Raw genomic sequence first — 21,588 nt, 5'->3', positions numbered from 1 at the left:
GGTGGTGTCATCTCCGTGTCTGAGGTTATTGAAATTTCTCCTGGCAATCTTGATTCCAGCTTGTGCTTCATCCAGCCCAGTGTTTCTCATGATGTACTCTGTATATAAGTTAAATAAGCAGGGTGACAATATACAGCCTTGATGTACTCCTTTCCCGATTTGGAACCAGTCTATTGTTCCATGTCCTGTTCTAACTGTTGCTTCCTGACCTGCATATAGGTTTCTCAAGAGGCAGGTCAGGTGGTCTGGTATTCCCATCTCTTTAAGAATTTTCCACAGTTTGTTGTGATCCACACAGTCAAAGGATTTGGCATAATCAATAGAGCAGAAGTAGATGTTTTTCTGGAACCCTCTTGCTTTTTCAATGATCCAGTGGATGTTGGCAATTTGATCTCTGGTTCCTCTGCCTTTTCTAAAACCAGCTTGAACATCTGAAAGTTCACGGTTCACATATTGCTGAAGCCTGGCTTGGAGAATTTTGAGCATTACTTTGTTAGTGTGTAAGATGAGTGCAATTGTGTGGTAGTTTGAGCATTCTTTGGCATTGCCTTTCATTGGGATTAGAATGAAAACTGACCTTTTCCAGTCCTGTGGCCACTGCTGAGTTTTCCAAATTTGCTGACATATTGAGTGCAGCACTTTCACAGCATCATCTTTTAGGATTTGAAATAGCTCAACTGGAATTCCATCACTTCCACTAGCTTTGTTCATAGTGATGCTTCCTAAAGCCCACTTGACTTTGCATTCCAGGATGTCTGGCTCTACGTGAGTGATCGCACCATCGTGGTTATCTGGGTCATGATGATCTTTTTTGTATAGTTCTTCTGTGTATTCTTGCCACCTCTTCTTATCTTCTCCTTCTGTTAGGTCCATGCCATTTCTGTCCTTTATTGTGCCCATCTTTGCCTGAAATGTTCCCTTGGTATCTCTGATTTTCTTGAAGAGATCTCTAGTCTTTCCCATTCTGTTGTTTTCCTCTATTTCTTTGCACTGATCACTGAGGAAGGCTTTCTTATCTCTCCTTGCTGTTCTTTGGAACTCTGCATTCAAATGGGTATTAATCTTTACTTTTCTCCTTTGCCTTTCACTTCTCTTCTTTTCGCAGTTCAAAAGCATCAATTCTTCGGCCCTCAGCCTTCTTTATGGTCCAACTCTCATATCCATACCTGAGGACTGGAAAAACAATAGTTTTGACTATATGGACCTTTGTTGGAAAAATAATGTCTCTGCTTTTTAATACACTGTGTAGGTTTGTCATAGCTTTTCTTCCAAGGAACAAGCGTCTTTTAATTTCATGGCTGCAATCACCATCTGCAGTGATTTTGGAGCTCAAGAAAATAAAGTGTCTCCCTGTTTCCATTGTTTCCCCATCTATTTGCAATGAGGTAATGGGACTGGATCCCACGATCTTAGTTTTTTGAGTGTTGAGTTTTATGCCAGCTTTTTCACTCTCCTCTTTCACCTTCATCAAGAGGCTCTTTAGTTCCTCTTTCTGTCATAAGAGTGGTGTCATCTGCATATCTGAGGTTATCTAAATCTTCTGTGACCTTTTCTACTTGTCATGGTATGTGTTTGAAATTTGTAAGTGGTAAATCTAAGCAAAATGAAGAGGCAAAATGAGAACGTTTGCTGTTAAAATATTACAGTATAATATACTTGCAGAATGAATGTCATTATTTCTAACAAATAAGCGAGATTCAATCAAAGAACAAATCTCTTGTTAATTATCTCTCAGTTAAATTAAAACAAAGTCTGTATTTCTCACTAGGAGTCTAACATTAGGCTTCCTCTTAAAATTATGCCCCAAATGTGATATCCTTCTTTTTTGGGAAAGTTATTTCTGTCTTCTTCTGACATCTCCTATCTTGTGCTGGAGAGCTTGAGAGCAGTATCTGACCACCTGTAGGTATTAGAGTGAAGAGTTTTCAGCCTATGACGTGGGGACTATTAGTCCTACCAGAGACAGATCCAGTCTAGAACCAGTGTATAACCTTGGGTGAGATCAAAGAATTATTTCAAATGGTGACTGTAATCTGTTTCTCTAAGGCCAGTGCTTGGTCCGTAAATAAGCCTGAAAGGTGTTATCAATGTGTCAGGATCTCTGAGTGATTGATCTGTGTTGGGTAGATCATGAAAATAGACAGAAAACACAGGGGTTGCTTCCCTGTGGAAATCATGGTGGTAAATTGCCATATGTGTCCCTGTTAGAAGCCTAGCTGATCTGATTAGGGACATAACAGCTTTACAGACGGGACTTTGGGACTCCTAAGATCCTCCATGTCTTTCTGTGAAGTTCAAATAAAACTGCCCCTTGCTTTTCCGTCTCAAGCACAGACTTTGGCAGTAATCAGGACTGTTGCCAGCCATCTTTCCCAATCTTACATTCTAAATACCTCTTTCCCAGAGCTGTTATCACTCAGAAGTATGGCTAGAGGTGGATTTGTATTCACCCAAATGGTAAGGAGGGCCTTCCTTAGAGGCTCAGATGGTAAAGAATCTGCCTGCAATACAAGAGACCTGGGTTCAGTCCCTGGGTTGGGAAGATCCTCTGGAGAAGGGAATGGCTACCCATTCCAGTATTCTTGCCTGGAGAATTCCATGGACAGAGGTGGGCTACAGTCCATGGGGTCGCAAAGAGTCAGACACGACTGAGCAACTAGCACTTCTTTTTTTTTTTTTTTCCCACAAAAGGTGAGGAAGGAGTACTAGTGTGGTACTATTCCTTACCACAGAGGCTGAGGTGACAAATCCAAACTAAAAGAGAGACGTTTCTGTCTCATTTTCCTGTAAAAGTATCCCAGCAAAAATTTGCTCAAAGAAAAGGTAGGAAGTGTGAAAAGCAGTAGCTTTAACTTCCCCTTTACTGTGCCAGTCAACACCAGTGGCTGTCCTGCTTTGGGAAGTAGGAAAGCTTACCAAGGCAAATGACTTAAGTAAAGCAAATGTTGATAATAACACTGGTTTTGAAACTATTGAGCCCATTCTTTGTATGCCATTAGATTCAAAATCTAGACTACACCTAAGCAAAATAGCTGTGCAAAGACCCTCTGTGTAACTTTTCTACCTTTCTTTCATTAATTCAGCCAGTATTTATTCAACGTCTGCTGTGTGCCCTATGGGCTTCCCAGATAGCGCTAGTGGTAAAGAATCCGCCTACCAATGCAAGAGATACAAGAGACACAGGTTCAATCCCTGGGTCGGGAAGATCCCCGGGAATAGGGAATGGCAACCCACTCTAGTACTCTTGCCTGGATAATTCCATGGATGGAGGAGCCTGGCAGGCTACAGTCCATGGGGCCACAAAGGGTCAGGGTCAGACACGACAGAGCACACACACACACACACACACACACACACATGTGCCTTGTACCACCAGATGCCAAGTAATGGTAAAGTAGACAGGACACTGCTTTTATGGAATATATGTCTATAAGGGAGGTAAACATTAAACAAAAATAAATATGTAATTGTTGCATCTCTCAAACTTAGAGTTTGGCAATGAGAAACCAGTTCATTTTGCTTCTGAATTCTTTAAAATCATAAATTTCATAAATCAAGATAAATTCCATGAATACAAGTAAGTTTTATAATGAAATATTTTATATGTTTTATAATGACATATGTCTGCAGTCATAATACTGAAAAATAAATGGTAAGCCTAGATATTGTTTGTGCAAGGTATCAGACCTAATAGTAAGCATTTTCATTATTTATTATTGGATGAGAATTTGTACTTCACCAGCTGCCATAACGGGTAGGTCATATTTGTCTTCCCTTTTCCTTCAACAAATATTTTTTTTAAATAGTGATAATGGATCTATTCTTGGCCTTCTTTATAATGGAGTGGGGGTAGAGTTTTCTCTGTCTTTGACATTAAATGTTACTGGTCTGACAAGGACTTCAGCTACATCAACAACCAGACAAAAAAAGTAAGGTCTTTGGCAAGCACGAGGCACTCACAGATTACTTCAAATATCATCTTGCATTGGCCTTAGCATGGCCTGTTAGTTCAAGCCCTAAAAATAAACACCTATTAATCAGCTAATGGCAACATGGATGGACCAGCTCTCTGACTGTGGGGACCTCAGTCTAACCTCATTCAATAGCTTGTCTTATGTCACCCAGGATGAGGTAGTTTGCAGCCAGGAATGCCTCTAAAAGAAGACAGTCAAAAGCTGAACTAAATGTTTAAAATAACCTCTGTAACTCCTCTCCACACTGACAGATTGCTTTCAACTCGAATGGAGTCAAACCACAGCACCAGCCCTATAGTGGCCTTCCTGGGGCCAACTCAGAGCCGCAGAGTTTGTCAAGTAAAACTACAGGTTTGGCGGAGCTCTCTCTCCCTTGTCTTGCTTTTAATCAAAAAACAACCAGAGGAGAACTCACTCCTGGAAGTCCTTATCTTCATAAAATGTGGCTAATGACTCCTGTTAAGTTCAATAAGGTTGCTGTGTAAGTCACTAAGGAAACTGTTGGCCAGTCACCTCCTGCCCGCAGACCTCTCAAAGAATACAAGCTGGAGGGACCCCCGTGGAGCTGGGCTGTGACTGTTTATATACATGTACTTTGTCGCAGCGACAGTGGAAAGCTGAGCCCTCAATATAGCTTTCAGTTTCTTGGTTTTGCTGTGTGTGTGTGTTTTTTTTTTTTTTTTTTGAATGGCAGTCTTTTTTCTGTATGTAGTGGAAATGGGGGGAGGGAGAGAGATTTGTTTTAATGTATACTTTTCTCTAATGTGTTTACCCCCAAATAAGTGACTGTAGTAGATACTTTGGCCCCACACAAAGTAAATATTTAGCTCACAAATTCCATACAGAAACATGGCCCCGGGTATTTGGGTTTCATAAAAGAGGATTAGCCTGGGGCAAAGGGCTGGTGTGCCTGCTCCATGGGATCCGGAGGAACGGGCCCTCCACTTGTGTACCACCCCTTTGGCCCTCAGCAGCCTCACTCCCACCCCACTTTTCCAACTGTGTCTTCTGCCAGGCCCATGATCTTTGTTGATCCTGAACTTTTCTGAGCTGCCTCTGAAGCCCCCAGGCTTTTGCTCATCACCGTGTCTGTGCTTCTCCGTCCACCAGAAGCACCCTCTCTGCCTTACCACTGAGCAAACCTGACCTCAAGACTCCAAGGTCACCTTACTTCTGCTCAGAGCCTTCCCTCCCCTTCTCGGGGCCACCGCAGGGCCTTCTGCACAGTTCTCGCCTGTCCTCCAGATCTGTCTCCTCTGTTGTTCAGTTGCTCAGTCGTGTCTGACTCTTTGCAACCCCATGAACTTCAGCATGCCAGGCTTCCCTACCCTCCACCGTCTCCCGGAGTCTGCCCAAACTCATGTCCATTGAGTCAGTGATGCCACCCAACCATCTCATCCTCTGTTGTCCCCTTCTCCTCCTGCCTTCAGTCTTTCCCAGCATCAGGGTCTTTTCTAATGAGTCAGCTCTTCGCATCAGGTGGCCAAAGTATTGGAGCTTCAACATCAGTCCTTCCAATGAATATTCAGGACTGATTTCCTTTAGGATTGACTGGTTTGATCTCCTTGCAGTCCAAGGGACTCTAAAGGGTCTTCTCCAACACCACTGCCTTTTAACCTACTTGTCCACCTTACTCCTAAAAGCCCCTTGAAGACAGGGATGGTATCAAGTATTCTTTGAATCTAGGAGACTTGAATCTTAAATGGGTACACTGGGCCTCACGTTTACTAGAATGCTTCCTCTAGATGTATTTAAAAGGGGATCAATCAGAAGAATGATTCACAAAGCCCAGCCCTGAAGAATGACTCAAAACCTTCAGAAGGACAGATAAGATATTTTCCACCATGCAGACCTTCAGCACAACCTGCATCCAGCCCAGGGGAGCCTGCTGGCTGTGTCTAGATTTAAGGTCTATTTCCAGGTGACATGGGTTCAACTCACCTCCTGTGCGTCTGTCTGCTCTGGGTAGTCAGGTGTCTCCTGCCCACCTCACTGCCCTGTTGGTAACTGTCTTCTGGAGTTGGGCCAGTGTGCCTTTTCACTCCCTCAACACAGTTTCCCTTATTACTTGGAAACGTCCCTGCCTTGGTGCTTCATTGTATGGATCTGGCGTTAAATCAGTAATGCAGTTAAAAATAAAATCAAGTAGGATCCTTATGGGCTTAAATTTAAAATTTTGTTAACTATACAGTTGACCTTCGAAGTTCAGTTTAACCATAAAATGCATTCTTTGTTTCCCAAGCTCAATTTTCTATTTCTAATTTGCTATTTTATTATACTTTTTTGGGGGGCGGGGGGGAGGATAGAAATAAACTAAAAGCCTTAACCCAGTGTATAGAAGCCACCAGATCCTTGTTTTTCTTAAAGGAGCACTGTTAAAAATGTGTAAAGACCATCTTTTAAAGTTTACGTATTATTAGAAAGTAAAGCTATAGGAGTACGGACTCCACCTGAACCTGAGAGTGCTGCGGGCACCGTATCCATGGCGCTTGTGGTTCGCAGAGTGCAAATCCACGTGTCCTACACAAATACAGTTCACTTTCATAGTTTGATATCTTCACTCATCTTAAACACCTTAAGGTATTTGGAAAGGGAGGAAGAAATAAAACAGATGAACCTGCTGAGATATGGCCAGGAACAGTAGTACTTCATTTTGATTGATGTTTTTACAACCTTATCTTCTAGATAAAAGCTACTGTAAACAAAAGCCTACCTGAATTGATTGTATTTCAAGGAAGCAAGAGCCACCTGTGTGCAGCCATCGGTTCCCAAGTGCTTAGTTTTTCTTCTTAGCAGTCAGTTCCCACCCACCTTACAGTCACCACCTCAACCACCAGGAGTGGCCCTTCCAGGGAATGGTGCTTCTGTTTTCTACCAGGTTTTAAGCCGCAGCATCATCTCCTCCATAGCAACCCGGAAAGCAGGGATTCCTAATGGCCACTCTGGGAGCTAGCTCTTCAGAATGTGCAACTCAGGCATGTTTTTAAGGCTCATTTTCTCATGTTTAAAAATGATTTTTCTTCCCTACATGATGGAGAGTATCAGCAAAAGATTTTTTTCCCCCAAATGTTGTTCAGTTGTGTCCAACTCTTTGCGACCCCATGGACTGTAACATGCCAGGCTTCCCTGTCATTCGCTATCTCCCTGAGTTTTCTCAAATTCATGTCCATTCATTTGATGATGCCATCCAACCATCTCATTCTCTGTTGCCCCCGTCTTCTCCTGCCCTCAATCTTTCCCAGAATGAGGGTCTTTTCCAGTGAGTCAACTCTTCACATCAGATGGCCAAAGTATTGGAGCTTCAGCTTCAGCATCAGTCCTTCCAATAATATCCGGGGCTAATTTCCTTTAGGATTCACTAGTTGGATCTCCTTGCTGTCCAAGGGACTCTCAAGAGTCTTCTCCAGCACTTCAGTTTGAAAGCATCAATTCTTCTGCGCTCAGCCTTCTTTATGGTCTGATTCTCACATCCATACCTGACTACTGGAAAAACCATAGCTTTGACTAGATGGACCTTTGTCGGCAAAGTGATGCCTCTGCTATGGTAGCATCCACAGCTTCTCCTGAGGCAGGGGCTCTGTAGTGTTATTCGTTCATGTATTCATGTATCCACTCAGCCAATATTCATTGGTTGACTCCTGCATGCCTCTGAAATACAAGCTGTTCTCACGGAACTTTGTATTCTAGAAGTGTTTGTTTAATAACTGCCAGGCTGGATTATTCTTTTTTTTTTTTTTCTGAGAACTATTTTTTGTTTGTTTGTATTTCTTTACCAGGCCATTTTTCCTAATGACATGGATGGTTCTACCTTCTCATTTTTTTTTTTCTCCTCTTTCCAGCATTTGCCTTTATGAATCTATAAAATTGAGAGGTTTGCTTTTGAGGACTGTGATGCTTTAGCCAGAGAGACTTTCCTTATCGTGAAGTATTTATTATGAGTAAAGGAAAATTTTAACTACACATTTAGAGCAAGTTGGGATCTGACATACCTGAAGCATTGTGTCACATTTGGTTAATGATAGATTTATAGGGCGAACATGTATCAGCCTTAATCCTTTAGTTACTTGACTTTGCCAAGGATGAAAATTCCGATAATTTTTTTATTTTAAGCAGACATATATATATCCAGAACCCATAAATCTCTTTGCGTCTTGAGATAAACGTCTGACTGAACTCTGGGTTACCCTGTGATCTTCCATGAACTGAGCTGAGGAAACAGAGGCCCCCTCCCCCTCTACCTAATAATAAAAGACTATGTGCAAAAAGTTGGCAATATTTTTGTGATAAAAATATTTTCTGTTTTATAATTTCTGATTTCTCGTATTCAGGAAGTTGGTAATAAAAAGTTCAGAAATAAGCTCAACATTTATCAGAGCAAGTCTGTGGTTGTTGACTCACTGGCAGATACCAAAATGGACTGTTGCACCGTCAGCCCCATGTCTTGCCAGCATGATGATCACTTTCCATTATGGTTGTCATATCAATTATAAATTCTCTGGCATCAAACCCTAAATCAGCTGAAATGATGGGTTTGCCTTTGGCATGTTTCCCTGGGGAAATAACTGAGAAAACATGTAATAATTCACACGACCAATTTTGTAAGCTACCCCAACTTTTGGAAGAAGGCTGGGGTATAAATTCTAGAGAGATAGATATGATTTGCACCCAAGGTCCCCTGAAGTGTCCTCTCAGTACTTAAGTATTTTCAAAGCAAATATGACCTTGGGTACTTTGTGATTTTTTCATTGTTTAGTTTCTTCCACTGCATTTGGTGTTTCTCTTTTCTTTCCATCCCATTGGAGAAAAAAGGAGAAACTTTGTACTATCCACTCATACATCCTCATTTGAAACAAAAAACAGGGCTATCATACCTAAGCTCATTCTCTAGTTTCACAATAAAACAATCTCAATATGCTTCTGATTTTGCCATCCCTCTCTCTCTCTCAGGACCTGTAGTCCCAATCTTCATTCTTCTCTCAAAAAAATGGGTTTAATGGAGAAAATTAAAAGGCCATTATATGAATAAATGCAGCATAGCTGTCTATGCATAGAAGTCTATGAAGACTTCCAGAACACCATGTTATTGTTCTAATTATTCTTGCACTGTGAATCTTTTGGCATCTTATTTATTCAATTATTATTATTGTATTGCTCAATTGATAACTTATTTTTACACTTATATATGAACAGTTCTACATTATTAAAATTTGAGTTATTAAAGTACCTTAGAGAGAGGAAGATCATTTCTTTTGTGACTCCATGCAGGATGGATATGCAGGCTTACAAGTAAATTCTTAATAGGCAAATGCAGAGAGCCTGCCCCACTGCCAGGAAGTAGTGTTTCTCCAAGGAAACAGATATTAAAAACAATGGATTAAATATAAAAAAGCTTCTGCCTTTGTTTTCTCTCCCACCTACCTCAATTTTTCTCTTTTGAGGAGAGATTTCCTATAGGCAGGAAAGACTGTTAGTATAGCATCTAAGAATACCCAACACAGGACAAAGTAAAGTAGAAGTTAAGCAGTTTTCCAGGCAATTTAATGTAGACATGAAAATGCTAAGTTATATAAATACCAAGGAGAATTTCAGGTGGTTGTGGTTGTGTATTTATATACATTTTAAATTTTCTTCAAAATAATATATTATCTGTTTACTCTCTATGTGGCATAAAAGCCAAAAGTGAATCAGTATTTCTCACATATTTTCCTTTTTTATTTTCAAGATTATAGACAGTAAGTTGATGTTACAAAGATATAGACTTGCATTTTTAATCATGAAGATCCATAAACCCAGCAAGAATATTCGTAACTAGGATTCTATTTCTTTAGTCATTTCAATTTGCAAACACAGAGTTGCCAAGCCAAAAAAAGCAAATGAAACAATTTATATTTTTATTTCATCTCTAGATATTACCAAAAAAAGAATATTTGCTTTGTATGTGAAATTGACCGTAGTGCCAGAACCTTAAGACGCTGTATTACATGATCACTAATCTATTATTATTGTACACATATTTATACACGGGCATAAATATGCACATACTTTGCATATAAACATGTGCAAGCATATTTCACTTGGACTGAAAAGTTATTTACAACTCTGTCTGGAGATACATACAACAGTGATTAACAAGTGCATAACCAATCTACAACACACAGATTAAAACTAAATAAACAGTGTAAGAGTTTATTTTAAAACAATTACAAGATGTTTTATATTTCTCCTTCGTCCTGGACTGTGTGTTTGAGAATGCGTTCTTCATAAAAACCACATGCAAGTCTTTTTGATGGTGAAACAATTGACTTCCAACAGCCACATGTCTGCACACATCCTCAGAAGATACTTCAGACCCCACACAGCAACTCAAAATAAGAAAGGGGAAAAAAAAAAAAAGATTTTCTGCTATTCCTCTTTTGGAGAGGAGTTTTCTATTTGCTTGTGAATTGAAAAAGTTTGGATTGGGAACAAAGATTTTGAATCAATACAACTAGGTTTTGTTTTTATTGTTTGATGAAGACCTTCATGACCAAGAACTTGACTGACATCATCAAATCATTCCATAGTCCTCTTGTCATCCTTCAGATGAAGATTGTTTATTTTATTGACTTGATCCAGATTTATATTGCAGAACCCTCATGCATTAGAATCCTTTTTTAAATGTAATTATAGTAACGCAGCTCATTGAGAAAAGAAGCATATGATCAGTGTCATGAGTTTTCTCTTATTCTATGTAGAGAACCAAATTGTACAGTAGAATATGAATCCCACCACCATTCACCTTCATATTATCAAAAGAGGTATAAAAGTATGTTGATTTTTTTTTAATACATAGTTATTTTTTCTTGGAGCTGAAACCATTGATAAGCGAAGTTAATTCCATAAATATGAGATCCATTCCTGACCATTTCTTTGCCTCAGTGTTTTCATCTGTGAAACATGGATAATCATAGCACACACAGCCTACTCCTTCTCACATAAGGGGCTGGCTTGTGCATATTAAATTAGCCTGTACATGTAAAAGCACTTGAAACACTGCCGGCCACATAGTAAGCATGCGGTAAATGTTAGTTACCTCTTTGCTGTTGGGTACTGGAATCATTTTATTTGTATTTAAACAACATCTTTATAGACGTAATGTCTGGTCACAGGCCCTCTGAAATCTGTGGAGAAGTAGAAGCTAAATGGGCGTTGGGGAGCCAACCAGGGAGTTGGCTACTGGGGCTAATTTAGCAAAATGATATCTAATGTGCGATTGGAAATCTCTCAATTCCTGCATTTACATTTCATTTCAGCCTCTCTGAAGAAGGTGCCTCAGTCAGTCAGTTCAGTCACTCAGTCGTGTCTGACTCTGCAACCTCATGTACTGCAGCACACCAGGCTTCTCTGTCCATCACCAACTCCCAGAGCTTACTCAAACTTCTGTCCATAGAGTCGAAGGTGCCATCCAACCATCTCATCCTCTGTTGTCCCCTTCCCTTCCCACCTCAATCTTTCCCAGCATCAGGGTCTTTTCCAATGAGTCAGTTCTTCGCATCAGGTGGCCAAAGTATTGGAGTTTCAGCTTCAGCATCAGTCCTTCCAATGAATATTCAGGACTGATTTCCTTTAGGATGGACTGGTTGGATCTCCTTGCAGTCCAAGGGACTCTCAAGAATCTTCTCCAACACCACAGTTCAAAAGCATGGCACTCAGCTTTCTTTATAGTCCAACTCTCACATCCCTACATGACTACTAGAAAAAACATAGCTTTGACTAGACAGACCTTTGTTGGCAAAGTAATATCTCTGCTATTGAATATGCTGTCTAGGTTGGTCATAGCTTTTCTTCCAAGGGGCAAGCGTCTTTTAATTTCATGGCTGCAGTCACCATCTGCAGTGATTTTGGAGCCCAAGAAAATAAAGTTTCTCACTGTTGCCATTGTTTCCCCATCTATTTGCCATGAAGTGATGGGACCGGATGCCATGATCTTAGTTTTCTGAATGTTGAGTTTTAAGCCAACTTTTTCACTCTCCTCTTTCATGGAAGTCTTAATAATAGAAAGTTGATAGTCTTCTCTTTTCTCCATAAGTAAAACTACCATCCATGTAATTCCTGTGTTATGGGATAGCACAGAGGCATGACAAGGAAGAGAGAGTATTTTTTTAATATATAGTTTAAAAGAAATAAGCAAGCCCTTCCTGAATTTGGGAGCCCACATTTTCTGTCTGTGCCTCTGAGTTTCTCCGAGAATTGTGGAAAACTTGATATATAATTTGTGCCATATTCTGTCCAACATTCATAATCTGACAACCTTAGAGATTATCTGAGGATAGCTAAATATTTCTGAAAAACTTAAGAGTTTACGCTCTGAAATACCATTTTTAAAACATTTTTTGTTGACAATTTTTTAAAAAATATCTTACAGATTGAGCTGCCTTTTTTAACTGAACAAAATGTAACCAGCATTTGTTTTTCCTGGATTGTCCTCAGCACCTGTTGAGACTGACAAAATCAATTTGCCCCAACACCCAATAAGCTTGGATTACTCCAGCTGGATTTTTTTTAATGTCTGTTCCTTAGTTGTCAACAGTCACCTCAACTGGCAAAGAGTTGTTCCTATAACCAACATCCCACATCCTGTCTCCACCCTCTCTTTGCAGCTTCAGAAGCCCAATAGCCGAGTTTAACACCAAAACCACAGAACTGGGGGAAACAGGCAGAATTCCTCATTTTACATATGATTTCTCTACTTCTTTGGGAAACCCCAGCATCCTAGATACACAGCAGGGAGGGGAATTGGGGTATAGGCAGTCAGGAGCCAAAAAGCTGTTAGTGTAATAGGACAGAGTTGCTTTGTATCTGAGATTTGCCTTGATAAAGAGTTGCTACTTACTGATAATCTCATTCGGTAACTCCTTCTGCTGTATAGTCTAGGTTCAAGTTTAACTGACAAAAGCCAACCTGTAGACAACAGGACTCTCCATACTGCGTATGTTGAAGAATGGTATTTGAGTACTCAAGTCTGTGGTGCAGGTATATCTATTAGTTATCTGAAGTGAAGTGACATTGCTCAGTCGTGTCCGACTCTCTGTGATCCCATGGACTGTAGCCTACCAGGCTCTTCCATCCACGGAATTTTCCAGGAAAGAGTACTGGAGTGGGTTGCCATTTCCTTCTGCAGGGGATCTTCCCAACCCAGGTATCAAATCCAGATCTTCTGCATTGCAGGCAGATGTGTCTGAGCTACTGGAGAAGATTAGTAGATTAGTTATCTGCTGCTGCTACTGCTGCTAAGTCACTTCAGTCGTGTCCAACTCTGTGTCGGCCCCATAGAGAGCAGCCCATCAGGCTCCCCTGTCCCTGGGATTCTCCAGGCAAAAACACTGGAGTGGGTTGCCATTTCCTTCTCCAATGCATGAAAGTGAAAAGTGAAAGTGAAGTTGCTCAGTCGTATCTGACTCTTAGCGACCCCTTGGACTGCAGCCCACCAGTCTACTGCTATATAAAACACTGCCCCAAACGAAATGACTTAAAATAACACACATTTGTTATCTGACTTTTTCTGTGGGTCAGGAATATGGGTGTAGCTTTCCTGAGTCATCCTCTTTGCCCCCTGACACGGGATGCACTCAAGGCATTGCCCCAGGGTCTGTGGTCTCATCTGGAGGTTTGAGGAAAGATCCACTTCCAAACTCACTCAGTGATTGTTCTTCATGTTAAATCAAAATCTGATTCTTGGTTACTTTCAAACATTGCCCTACATCTGTGCTCAAGAGCTACAGCAGGAATCCAGTTCCTTCTCCCGGGAGCACTGTAAAAATCCAAAGGTCATGAGTGAGCATATTACCACCTTAAGTGTCCATTTCCAAGTCGTATATACTTTGTTATTCTAATGCTTCCTCACTCATCCTAGAGTTCTCCTCCAGATCAGTTCCAGACTAGGGATATTCTCCTTAAAATATGACACCAGAACCCTCCACAACAATCTAGGTGTGGTCTGACCAGTGCATAGAGCATCTCTGTTCTTTTTCTGGTTGAAGTCTAATACTGTGTTACCATATTTAGTAGACTGATCACTACATCATAGAAAGACAGTCACAGACCCTCCAGCCAGTCCTGGCTTCCAAAGCAGATTCCTCTACTTTTTAGCTACATGACCTCTGGCAAGATACTTAAATTTCTATGTGCCTCAGTTTCTTTTTTTTGGAAAGTGGGGACAATAACTTCCTCCCTCGTGGAGCTGACCTGAGAATTAAATGGATCCACACATGTAAAGTGCCTAGAACAGTGTCTGGCACATAGTCAGCGCTATGAAATTATTAATAATTAACCTTGTAACTACTATTATGACTAGCACTGTGATCTGTAAGTATGCCATTGGGGTGCTCTTCCTGGTCACTAATAAAATTACCAAACCCTGGCAATGGCTGAGCCCTTCCGTCTTACCTGTATCTAGGTGGCCACTGATCTAGTACCCAGTGCAAAGCCGTCTGATCCTATTATTACTAACACTGTGTTCTCCGTCTTGTCCAAGGGTATCTGTCATGTCCCAGTACTGTGCTAGGTCTAGAGGATACAAATGTAAATGAAATATGGTCTTTGCCCTCAAAAGGGTCACAATAGAGCAGAGAGACAAATGGTGAAGCATATGGAGATGCATATGCACAAAACCTACAAAACGGTACCCAGTTTTCATTCCAGTCTCCTACTTAATTTCTCTAAATACTCTAAAATGGAAGGAAACCAGAGAAACACATTTATAAGGCTGTCGTTATTTATAAGGAGCTTTATTTTTCATACCCTCGAGGTCTGTCATGGCTTTTGACTTTCACCTCCCATTTTTTTCAAGAGGTATTTGCTATTTTTGCTAATTTGGTAATATGTTATTTGCAGGCAAAATTACTTGTTCAAGAGTCACTCACATTCCAGGCTGTGCTCCACAGTAGTTTTTAAAATCATTTGGAGGCTTTGGTCTTATTACTTGACCATGAAAATAGTAACTTCCAAATTATAGTCAACCTTGAAATGTGTTTACACAGTCAATTTGGAGATCCATACACATCCCATTACCCAGTATCTCCAGCCTGGTAGGGAGGGCTGCAGTCCTAGTAGCAGACCAACCCTCTGCTTTGCACATTTGCTCATATCCAGGGACTCTATTTTCTTTTAAATTCTGTTAATAGTCTCTTTGATTTTTATTGGTCACAAAGGTTGTGTGTGCCTTCCCAGTGATCTCATTCTTATCCAGTTGACATCAAAAAAGGTGAAATCTCTAGGTGCCTAAGCATGTACTTGTCCAACAAAAATTTCCTAGGTCTTGGTTTTCTCTCTGTTTTACACCTTTTCAGATGGAAACACTAGAGATGGGTTGCTTGGTTTTTCAAATTCTCAGCCCACATGCTCCCTTCTGTAAGTTCCAGTAATCAAGGAATTGATCATACAAGGTTGCTTAATATGGTCAGCCTCTTCATAAATGGATAAGTTGCTGAAAGGTTATCTTGCCAGCATCTGATAATCACTGGATCCTGAGCTATTGGAGAAACATCAGAAATGCACTTAAGGTGTTGGGAACAAGGCCAGATCTTGTTTTCTCATTAAATTTCCAAACTTGTCACCATCTGTAGTCCCCATTATTTTTGTCATTCAAAGACTACATAATTTGAAAGCCTTCATCTGCCAATCTCTATTTACAAAGGGAAGTTATATTTCCTTGTTTTTGATTAATTAAGATATACTGTCAGAGCTTTTGAGTTACACAAGAGAGCTGGTATTACCCAAGTTAATATAATGTCACCCAGAAGCTAGGGAACAAAGATTTAGGTGGTAGAGCCTTATTATGAGTCATTTCCCATATATACTAAAAATAGCTCAAATATCTGTGTTGCTACCTTTAGAGAGTCCTCCTAGCAAACCACTACATGAAATGTTCAGATTCACAATCTTCCATTTGTTTTTGTTTAATGTATTTATTTGAATTGGAGGATAATTACCTTACCATACTGTGATCGGTTTTGCTGTATATCAGCATGAATCAGCCACAGGTATACCTGTGTCGCCCCCAACCTGAACCTCCCTCCCCCCTCCCTCCCCACCCCATCCCTCTGGGTTGTCCCAGAGCACTGGCTTAGGGTGCCCTGCTTCGGGGCATCAAGCTTGCACTGGTCCTCCATTTTACATATGGTAATGTACGTGTTTCGGTGCTGTTCTTTCAAATCATCCCACCCTCACCTTCTCCCACTAAGTCCAAAAGTCTGTTCTTTATGTCTGTGTCTCCTTTGCTGCCCTGCATGTAGGATCATTGGTACCATATTTCTAAATTCCATATATATGCATTAATATACAGTATTTGTCTTTCTCTTTCTGACTTATTTCACTCTGTATAATAGGCTCCAGGTTCAGCCACCTCATTAGAACTGACTCAAATGCATTCCTTGTTATAGCTGAGTAATATTCCATTGTGTATATGTACCACAACTTCCTTATCTATTCATCTGCTGATGAAAAGATGCTCAACATCACTCATTATCAGAGAAATGCAAATCAAATCCACAATGAGGTGTCATCTTATACCACTCAGAATGGCCGTCATCAAAAAGTCTACAAACAATAAATGCTGGAGAGAGTGTGGAGAAAAGGGAACCCTCTTACACTGTTGGTGGGAATGCAAACTGGTACAGCCACTATGGAGAATAATATGGAGAGTCCTTAAAAAACTGGGACTAGAACTGCCCTATGACCCAGCAGTCCCACTGCTGGGCATATACCCTGAGGAAACCAGAATTGAAGGAGACATGTGTACCCCAATGTTCATTGCAGCAGTGTTAACAATAGCTGGGACATGGAAGCAGTCCAGATTCACAATCTTGTAAAACATTTTCTGGTTGCTGGTTTCATCTGTTTCCTCACAAGTGAAACACAAGTCTACTTTCTTGGTCATCGAGGTGTTCCCCAGCCTGATTTTAATGCCTAGAAATTGCCGTTTTCGTAAAGAGCCGTCATGCCTCGTGTCCTTTGGCTTATGATTCAGGTAAAGAGCAGGCTGCTCTCTCTCTCTCAGCGCTGGTGATATGTGTTTTTGTTTTATTAAATCTTTAAAACACTGGGTTTGTTGTCTATGACCTCTATATATTCTTTTGTTCTTTTCCATGACTGGTTAGATTGCCTTTTTTTTCCCTCCCTTTGTAAAAATATGAGCACCTTTCTAAAGAACATCATAGCTTCCAGAATGGCTGCGTAATAAAACAGGGGAAATGTGTTGAGGTTAACATTAGGTTTCTCGAAACTGTGACTCAGGGCTGCTTTACTGATGGGAAGGTTTAGAGGCATCTCAGACATGATCCTCAGAATCACAGATCTTCCTGCTCTTGCCAGACTTGTTTTGACAAACCCAAGATCATCTGATGCTAGTCACAGAGCTCTTCGTGAAATCAAGAAACAAAGTGGTATCCATTGCAGACAGTTTTTTGTGATTGAGAATTACTAAGAAACCCCAATGGAAGCAATACCTTGTTTAGGTGTGAGCTTCACCTGATGGGCAAGTAAGCACAGCGGGGAGGAGTGGCAGCGGTGGGGGGTGGGGGTGGGGGTGGGGGTGGGGAGGTGCGCATACCTCGCACCTTAGGTGCCTGATTCTTCTGACCACAAAGGAGACTTCTTCGGAGATAGTGAGAAACAAAAGCATGTGCAGTCAGCCCTGAGGGTAAATGTTGCAGGGCCTGGTACTCCAAGGAATTGCATCCTAGATGGCTCCTGTGCCCCAACCCCACCCCCCGAACATGTTCAGTTGTTGAGAGCCGCCATCTCAGGATTCTGTCCCTGCACAGCGAGGATGCAAAGGTTTCAGTTAATCTTGCATCCAGCTTGGCTACCTTCCTGATGTGGATCCCCAAATAAACCATCCCACGATATCCAACTGAACTTGTTCCTGTGCATACAGTATTTCGCAGCCCATCCTGTACTGTTTGTTTTGGCAAGTACACTTCAGCATGTAATAAATCATGGGAGGAAAAAGCCTTTTGGCCTAGCTCGCTTCAGCCCGCTGTAATGTCAGAATACAGAAAGCAGTTCTGTTTTTAGACATCCTTTTACTAACCCAACATTCATAATTTATGATTTCACTGTAAAATTCCTGCAACACGACACCAAAAGTAGAGCTGCCCTTTAATTAAGTACTCTTGGTAGGAAAAACGTGAAACTGATGTGCAAAACATCTCTGTGTGCATGGTGATTGATAATGATTACATCTTTATGAACCCAGCCTAGAGGTCTCAACTTCCTGCTGACTACTTCCTGAGTGTGCTGCTAACTAAATTGGAGATAATTCGGAGGCATTATTTAGAAATACTGAGGTTTTAAGCCTGCATCTCTCAAGACTTTTTCTCAACTCTACGTGGCATTATTCCTTGTTTTCGTGATAAGAACCTACAGCCCAATTTCATGCCATGTTCAAGCTTAAGAGAAATTGTAGTGCAGAGAGAGAAGGGTCAGGAGATTTCTTCTTAGGATCCCAGTTGTCATATGTGTGTGTGTGTTTTGTTTTTTTTAGACTAGAAAGAATAGGGCAGAAGGAACTTCTGGCCCTATTGGTATATTGTAAGAAGACGACTTTGAGCCATTTCGTTTTTTAAAATTACTTTTCAAACTTTTTTTTTCACTTAATTGAAAATAGGTAAGTTTAACCTTTAAAAGGGTGCCTCTGAATGTGAAAGTGTTAATCACTCAGTCATGTCCAACTCTTTGGGACCCCATGGACTGTAACCCATCAGGTGCCTCTGTACATGGAGGCAAGCCTCCAGGCAAGAATACTGGAGTGGTTGCCATTCCCTTCTCCAGGGCATCTTCCTGACCCCCGGATCAAACTCCGGTCTCTTGCATTGCAGGCATATTCTTTACCATCCGAGCCGCCAGGGAAGCTATGCTCAGCTGTACCTCTGAATATTAAAAGGCTAAAAGCCCAAGCCTGGTGCTCCCCAGCTCAATGCTACTGCAACTCTGTTTTATCCTTCATCAGCTAAGTCAAGCATAACACCTGACTGAGAGGAAATCAGGATAGTGAAATAGTTCAGGTTCCTTGAAAAAAAGGTAACAAATCCATCCAAGGTGGTAACATTTGCATTAAATAAACTTTTTGGTCTAAGTTCAACTACTTTCAGTCAGAATCATAGCAACGGAAACAAAAACTGTGTAAAGTCATCTTATCCATGCATCAGTGATTACCTTTTTCTGGAATTATGTCAGTACTACCTGCGTGTGTTATTTTCTCGTGTTTCTGCAGGTTTGGGCCAGGCTTAGTCATCTACTGGTACGGGTTTATCCAGGAGCTGGATTGTAACCGGGAGAGGGGCATCCTGCTCCATGCCTGCTTCCCCACTGACATCGTCACCTTGTGCCACAGTGTTGCTTGACCCTGATGAGCCTGGAAGAGAAGCTGGGAGGAAAAGGTGAATCCGGAAGCAATTTTACTTTCCTGCAGCGTAAACTCCTGGCAACATCTGCCCTGAACTTCAGCTGAACTCTCGCTGCCCGTGGTCACACCACTACCTCTTTAGACAAACATATCAAGAGTTTCTGTTTTCCTTCATCCCTTGCTCATGGGAACAGCCAAGAACTACAGACACAACCCACTCATTATCAGCATTTCTGTCTCTGTCAAACAGTTAGTTTATAGATAGTCATAATCTTTCTTCCTTCCGGATGGTTTCTCCTTATATACTGAACAAAAGAAAAAATGTGGAGACTGAAAGGTGTGATTTTTCAATTCTCCGCCCAGTTACCAAATCGCCCTCTTATTTATTTTTTGGCTAAGCCTGCATTCATTCTGTCTCCCTCCCCATTTCTCTTCATGTACACTTACAGATACCCAGGATTGCATTACCGTCGTGGAGTAACCTCTCACGGTCCTAGCAAAGCCAAAGTCATGAAGGCTACAACTGGATTTTCTCGCTCACCTGCAGGGGCTGATCTTGCTGGGAGCCTGTGATTGTTTTGTCCAGTCTTTATGGTTTCCTGACTTCTATGGCAGTAAGCCAAGCTGGAAAAAATATATTTGATGAGAATTTCTTCTTTTTATATTACTTGTTTGAACACCAAACATTTTCCACTTATCTCATTTAAAAGCATTAGTTACGTTGTGTCTGGAAACCACGCTTCTCTTTTGGATTGGGGGCTGAGGGCAGATAACTGAAGCTCGGGGCCAGCCTTGAAGAGAGTTTATTTTAAAACACAACTAGTTGTCTGTAGGTATGGATGGTAGTTGGTATTTTTATGAGTAAAATTTTTCAAAAGTGCATTCTTTACCCTGCTTTATATCTCCCATTTATACCACATAATTATATAACACTCACATAAGTTAGGCATTAGGGAAGTTCAGCTTTGAATGAATTAAGTGTACCAAAAATAAACCTAAAGCAATTTTCAGGTTAGCAAAATAAAAGAAGTTTTGTATTTGTTCACTTTCATTTATTCATTTTTTATACTGCAAACCAAATTTCAATCTGAAGGAAAACATCATTATAAATTCATTATAAACCTATCTTTTAGGAAGGTAAAAAATTAATCCATACCCAAAAATGTATTTAATGAAATTTTCCCCCATGTTGACAAAAAATAATATTCTTTATAATGTTGAGTGAGTTTGGAAATATTAGTAAAAATGTAACTTTTACAAACACCCTCAAGTTATCTGTATTGCTCGGTTCTTTCAAAAGACTTAACTGTACTGTCTGCACTTTGTTCATTTTGCACCTAAGAGGGTATGCAGACGTCTGCCTGTTACCTTTCCTTTTGAAGAACAGAAACATGTCGGGTTCAGGCATGGATTTTAGCTCTGTGGTAGGTTGCGTTAAACAAGAAAGAGGGAGAAGGTGAAATGGTATGGTATTATCAGGCAACCTTGTGCTTCAGTGTAAAATTCACCACACAGGTTTTGTGAGTAAAATAGAATGATTGGGAACCACTGCTGGTGTCTTGATACACACCACACACACTCACACACACACACACACTTAGACCAAACTGTTGTTAAAAGCCGTTTTCATGGCATGCTTTAAACTGATTTTTCTTCTTTAGGAGTAAGTTGCATGGATCTGCACAGATGTTGAAAACCTTGTTAAACCCTCATCAAGGATTTGTTTATTTTACATTAAACAAATTTATGATGAAGGGGCACAAATAAATTTAAAAAATGAAAGAGGTGCTTGCTCCTGCCTGGCACCCTGACATAATATGTTAGGAGAAGGTACCAGTGTTCTCTGGCAAAGGCACCACCTTTTCTGTATGGATGAGATTTTTAAATCTGGCCCTGAAAAGTGAGAAAGAAACCAGCGGTAGACTGTACATATCATGATAAAGTTACAAAGTTATTTAAAACTCAGCTTTATACAACATAAAAACTAATGTGATTATAACGTGTATTACTTTTCAGTAGACATGGGAGGAGTGGTATTGGGGGGACTGATGTTCCTAGACTAGGAGCCGAAATCCTCCTTGTCCTTTTATGTAAGAAATACTTACCTGTGCTATTAATATTTCTATGTGTGTTGTTTGTTTACTTGTGTGTTTTTTTTTTAATTTAGACAGTATAAACATCACCCCTAAAGAGTAGACATATGGTGACATTTTTTTTTTTCTTCTCTCA

At 40.6% G+C, this 21,588-nt stretch overlaps 1 protein-coding gene across 6 annotated transcripts in view; it reads left to right on the top strand.

The window, feature by feature from the left end:
- Positions 1-21,588, top strand: part of CDIN1 (CDAN1 interacting nuclease 1) — a 278,150-nt gene that overhangs the window by 208,374 nt on the left and 48,188 nt on the right. For 2 of the 6 annotated variants that reach the window (XM_025295958.3, XM_025295955.3), the window contains exon 11: positions 19,228-21,487. The exons of 1 other annotated variant lie outside the window; for it this stretch is intronic. In XM_025295958.3, the coding sequence (XP_025151743.1) occupies positions 19,228-19,357 (130 nt within the window). In that variant the 3' untranslated portion in view covers positions 19,358-21,487. Of the gene's footprint in view, positions 1-19,227; positions 21,488-21,588 lie in introns of those variants that run through there. 3 more of the 6 variants (XM_006058053.4, XM_006058054.4, XM_006058056.3) reach the window with 3 other exon arrangements.

This window comes from Bubalus bubalis, chromosome 11 (genome assembly GCF_019923935.1).
Source record: "Bubalus bubalis isolate 160015118507 breed Murrah chromosome 11, NDDB_SH_1, whole genome shotgun sequence".
Taxonomy (NCBI): Eukaryota; Metazoa; Chordata; class Mammalia; order Artiodactyla; family Bovidae; genus Bubalus; species Bubalus bubalis.
Note: the sequence above shows the minus strand (reverse complement) of the source record. Positions and strands in the feature narration are given on the sequence as shown.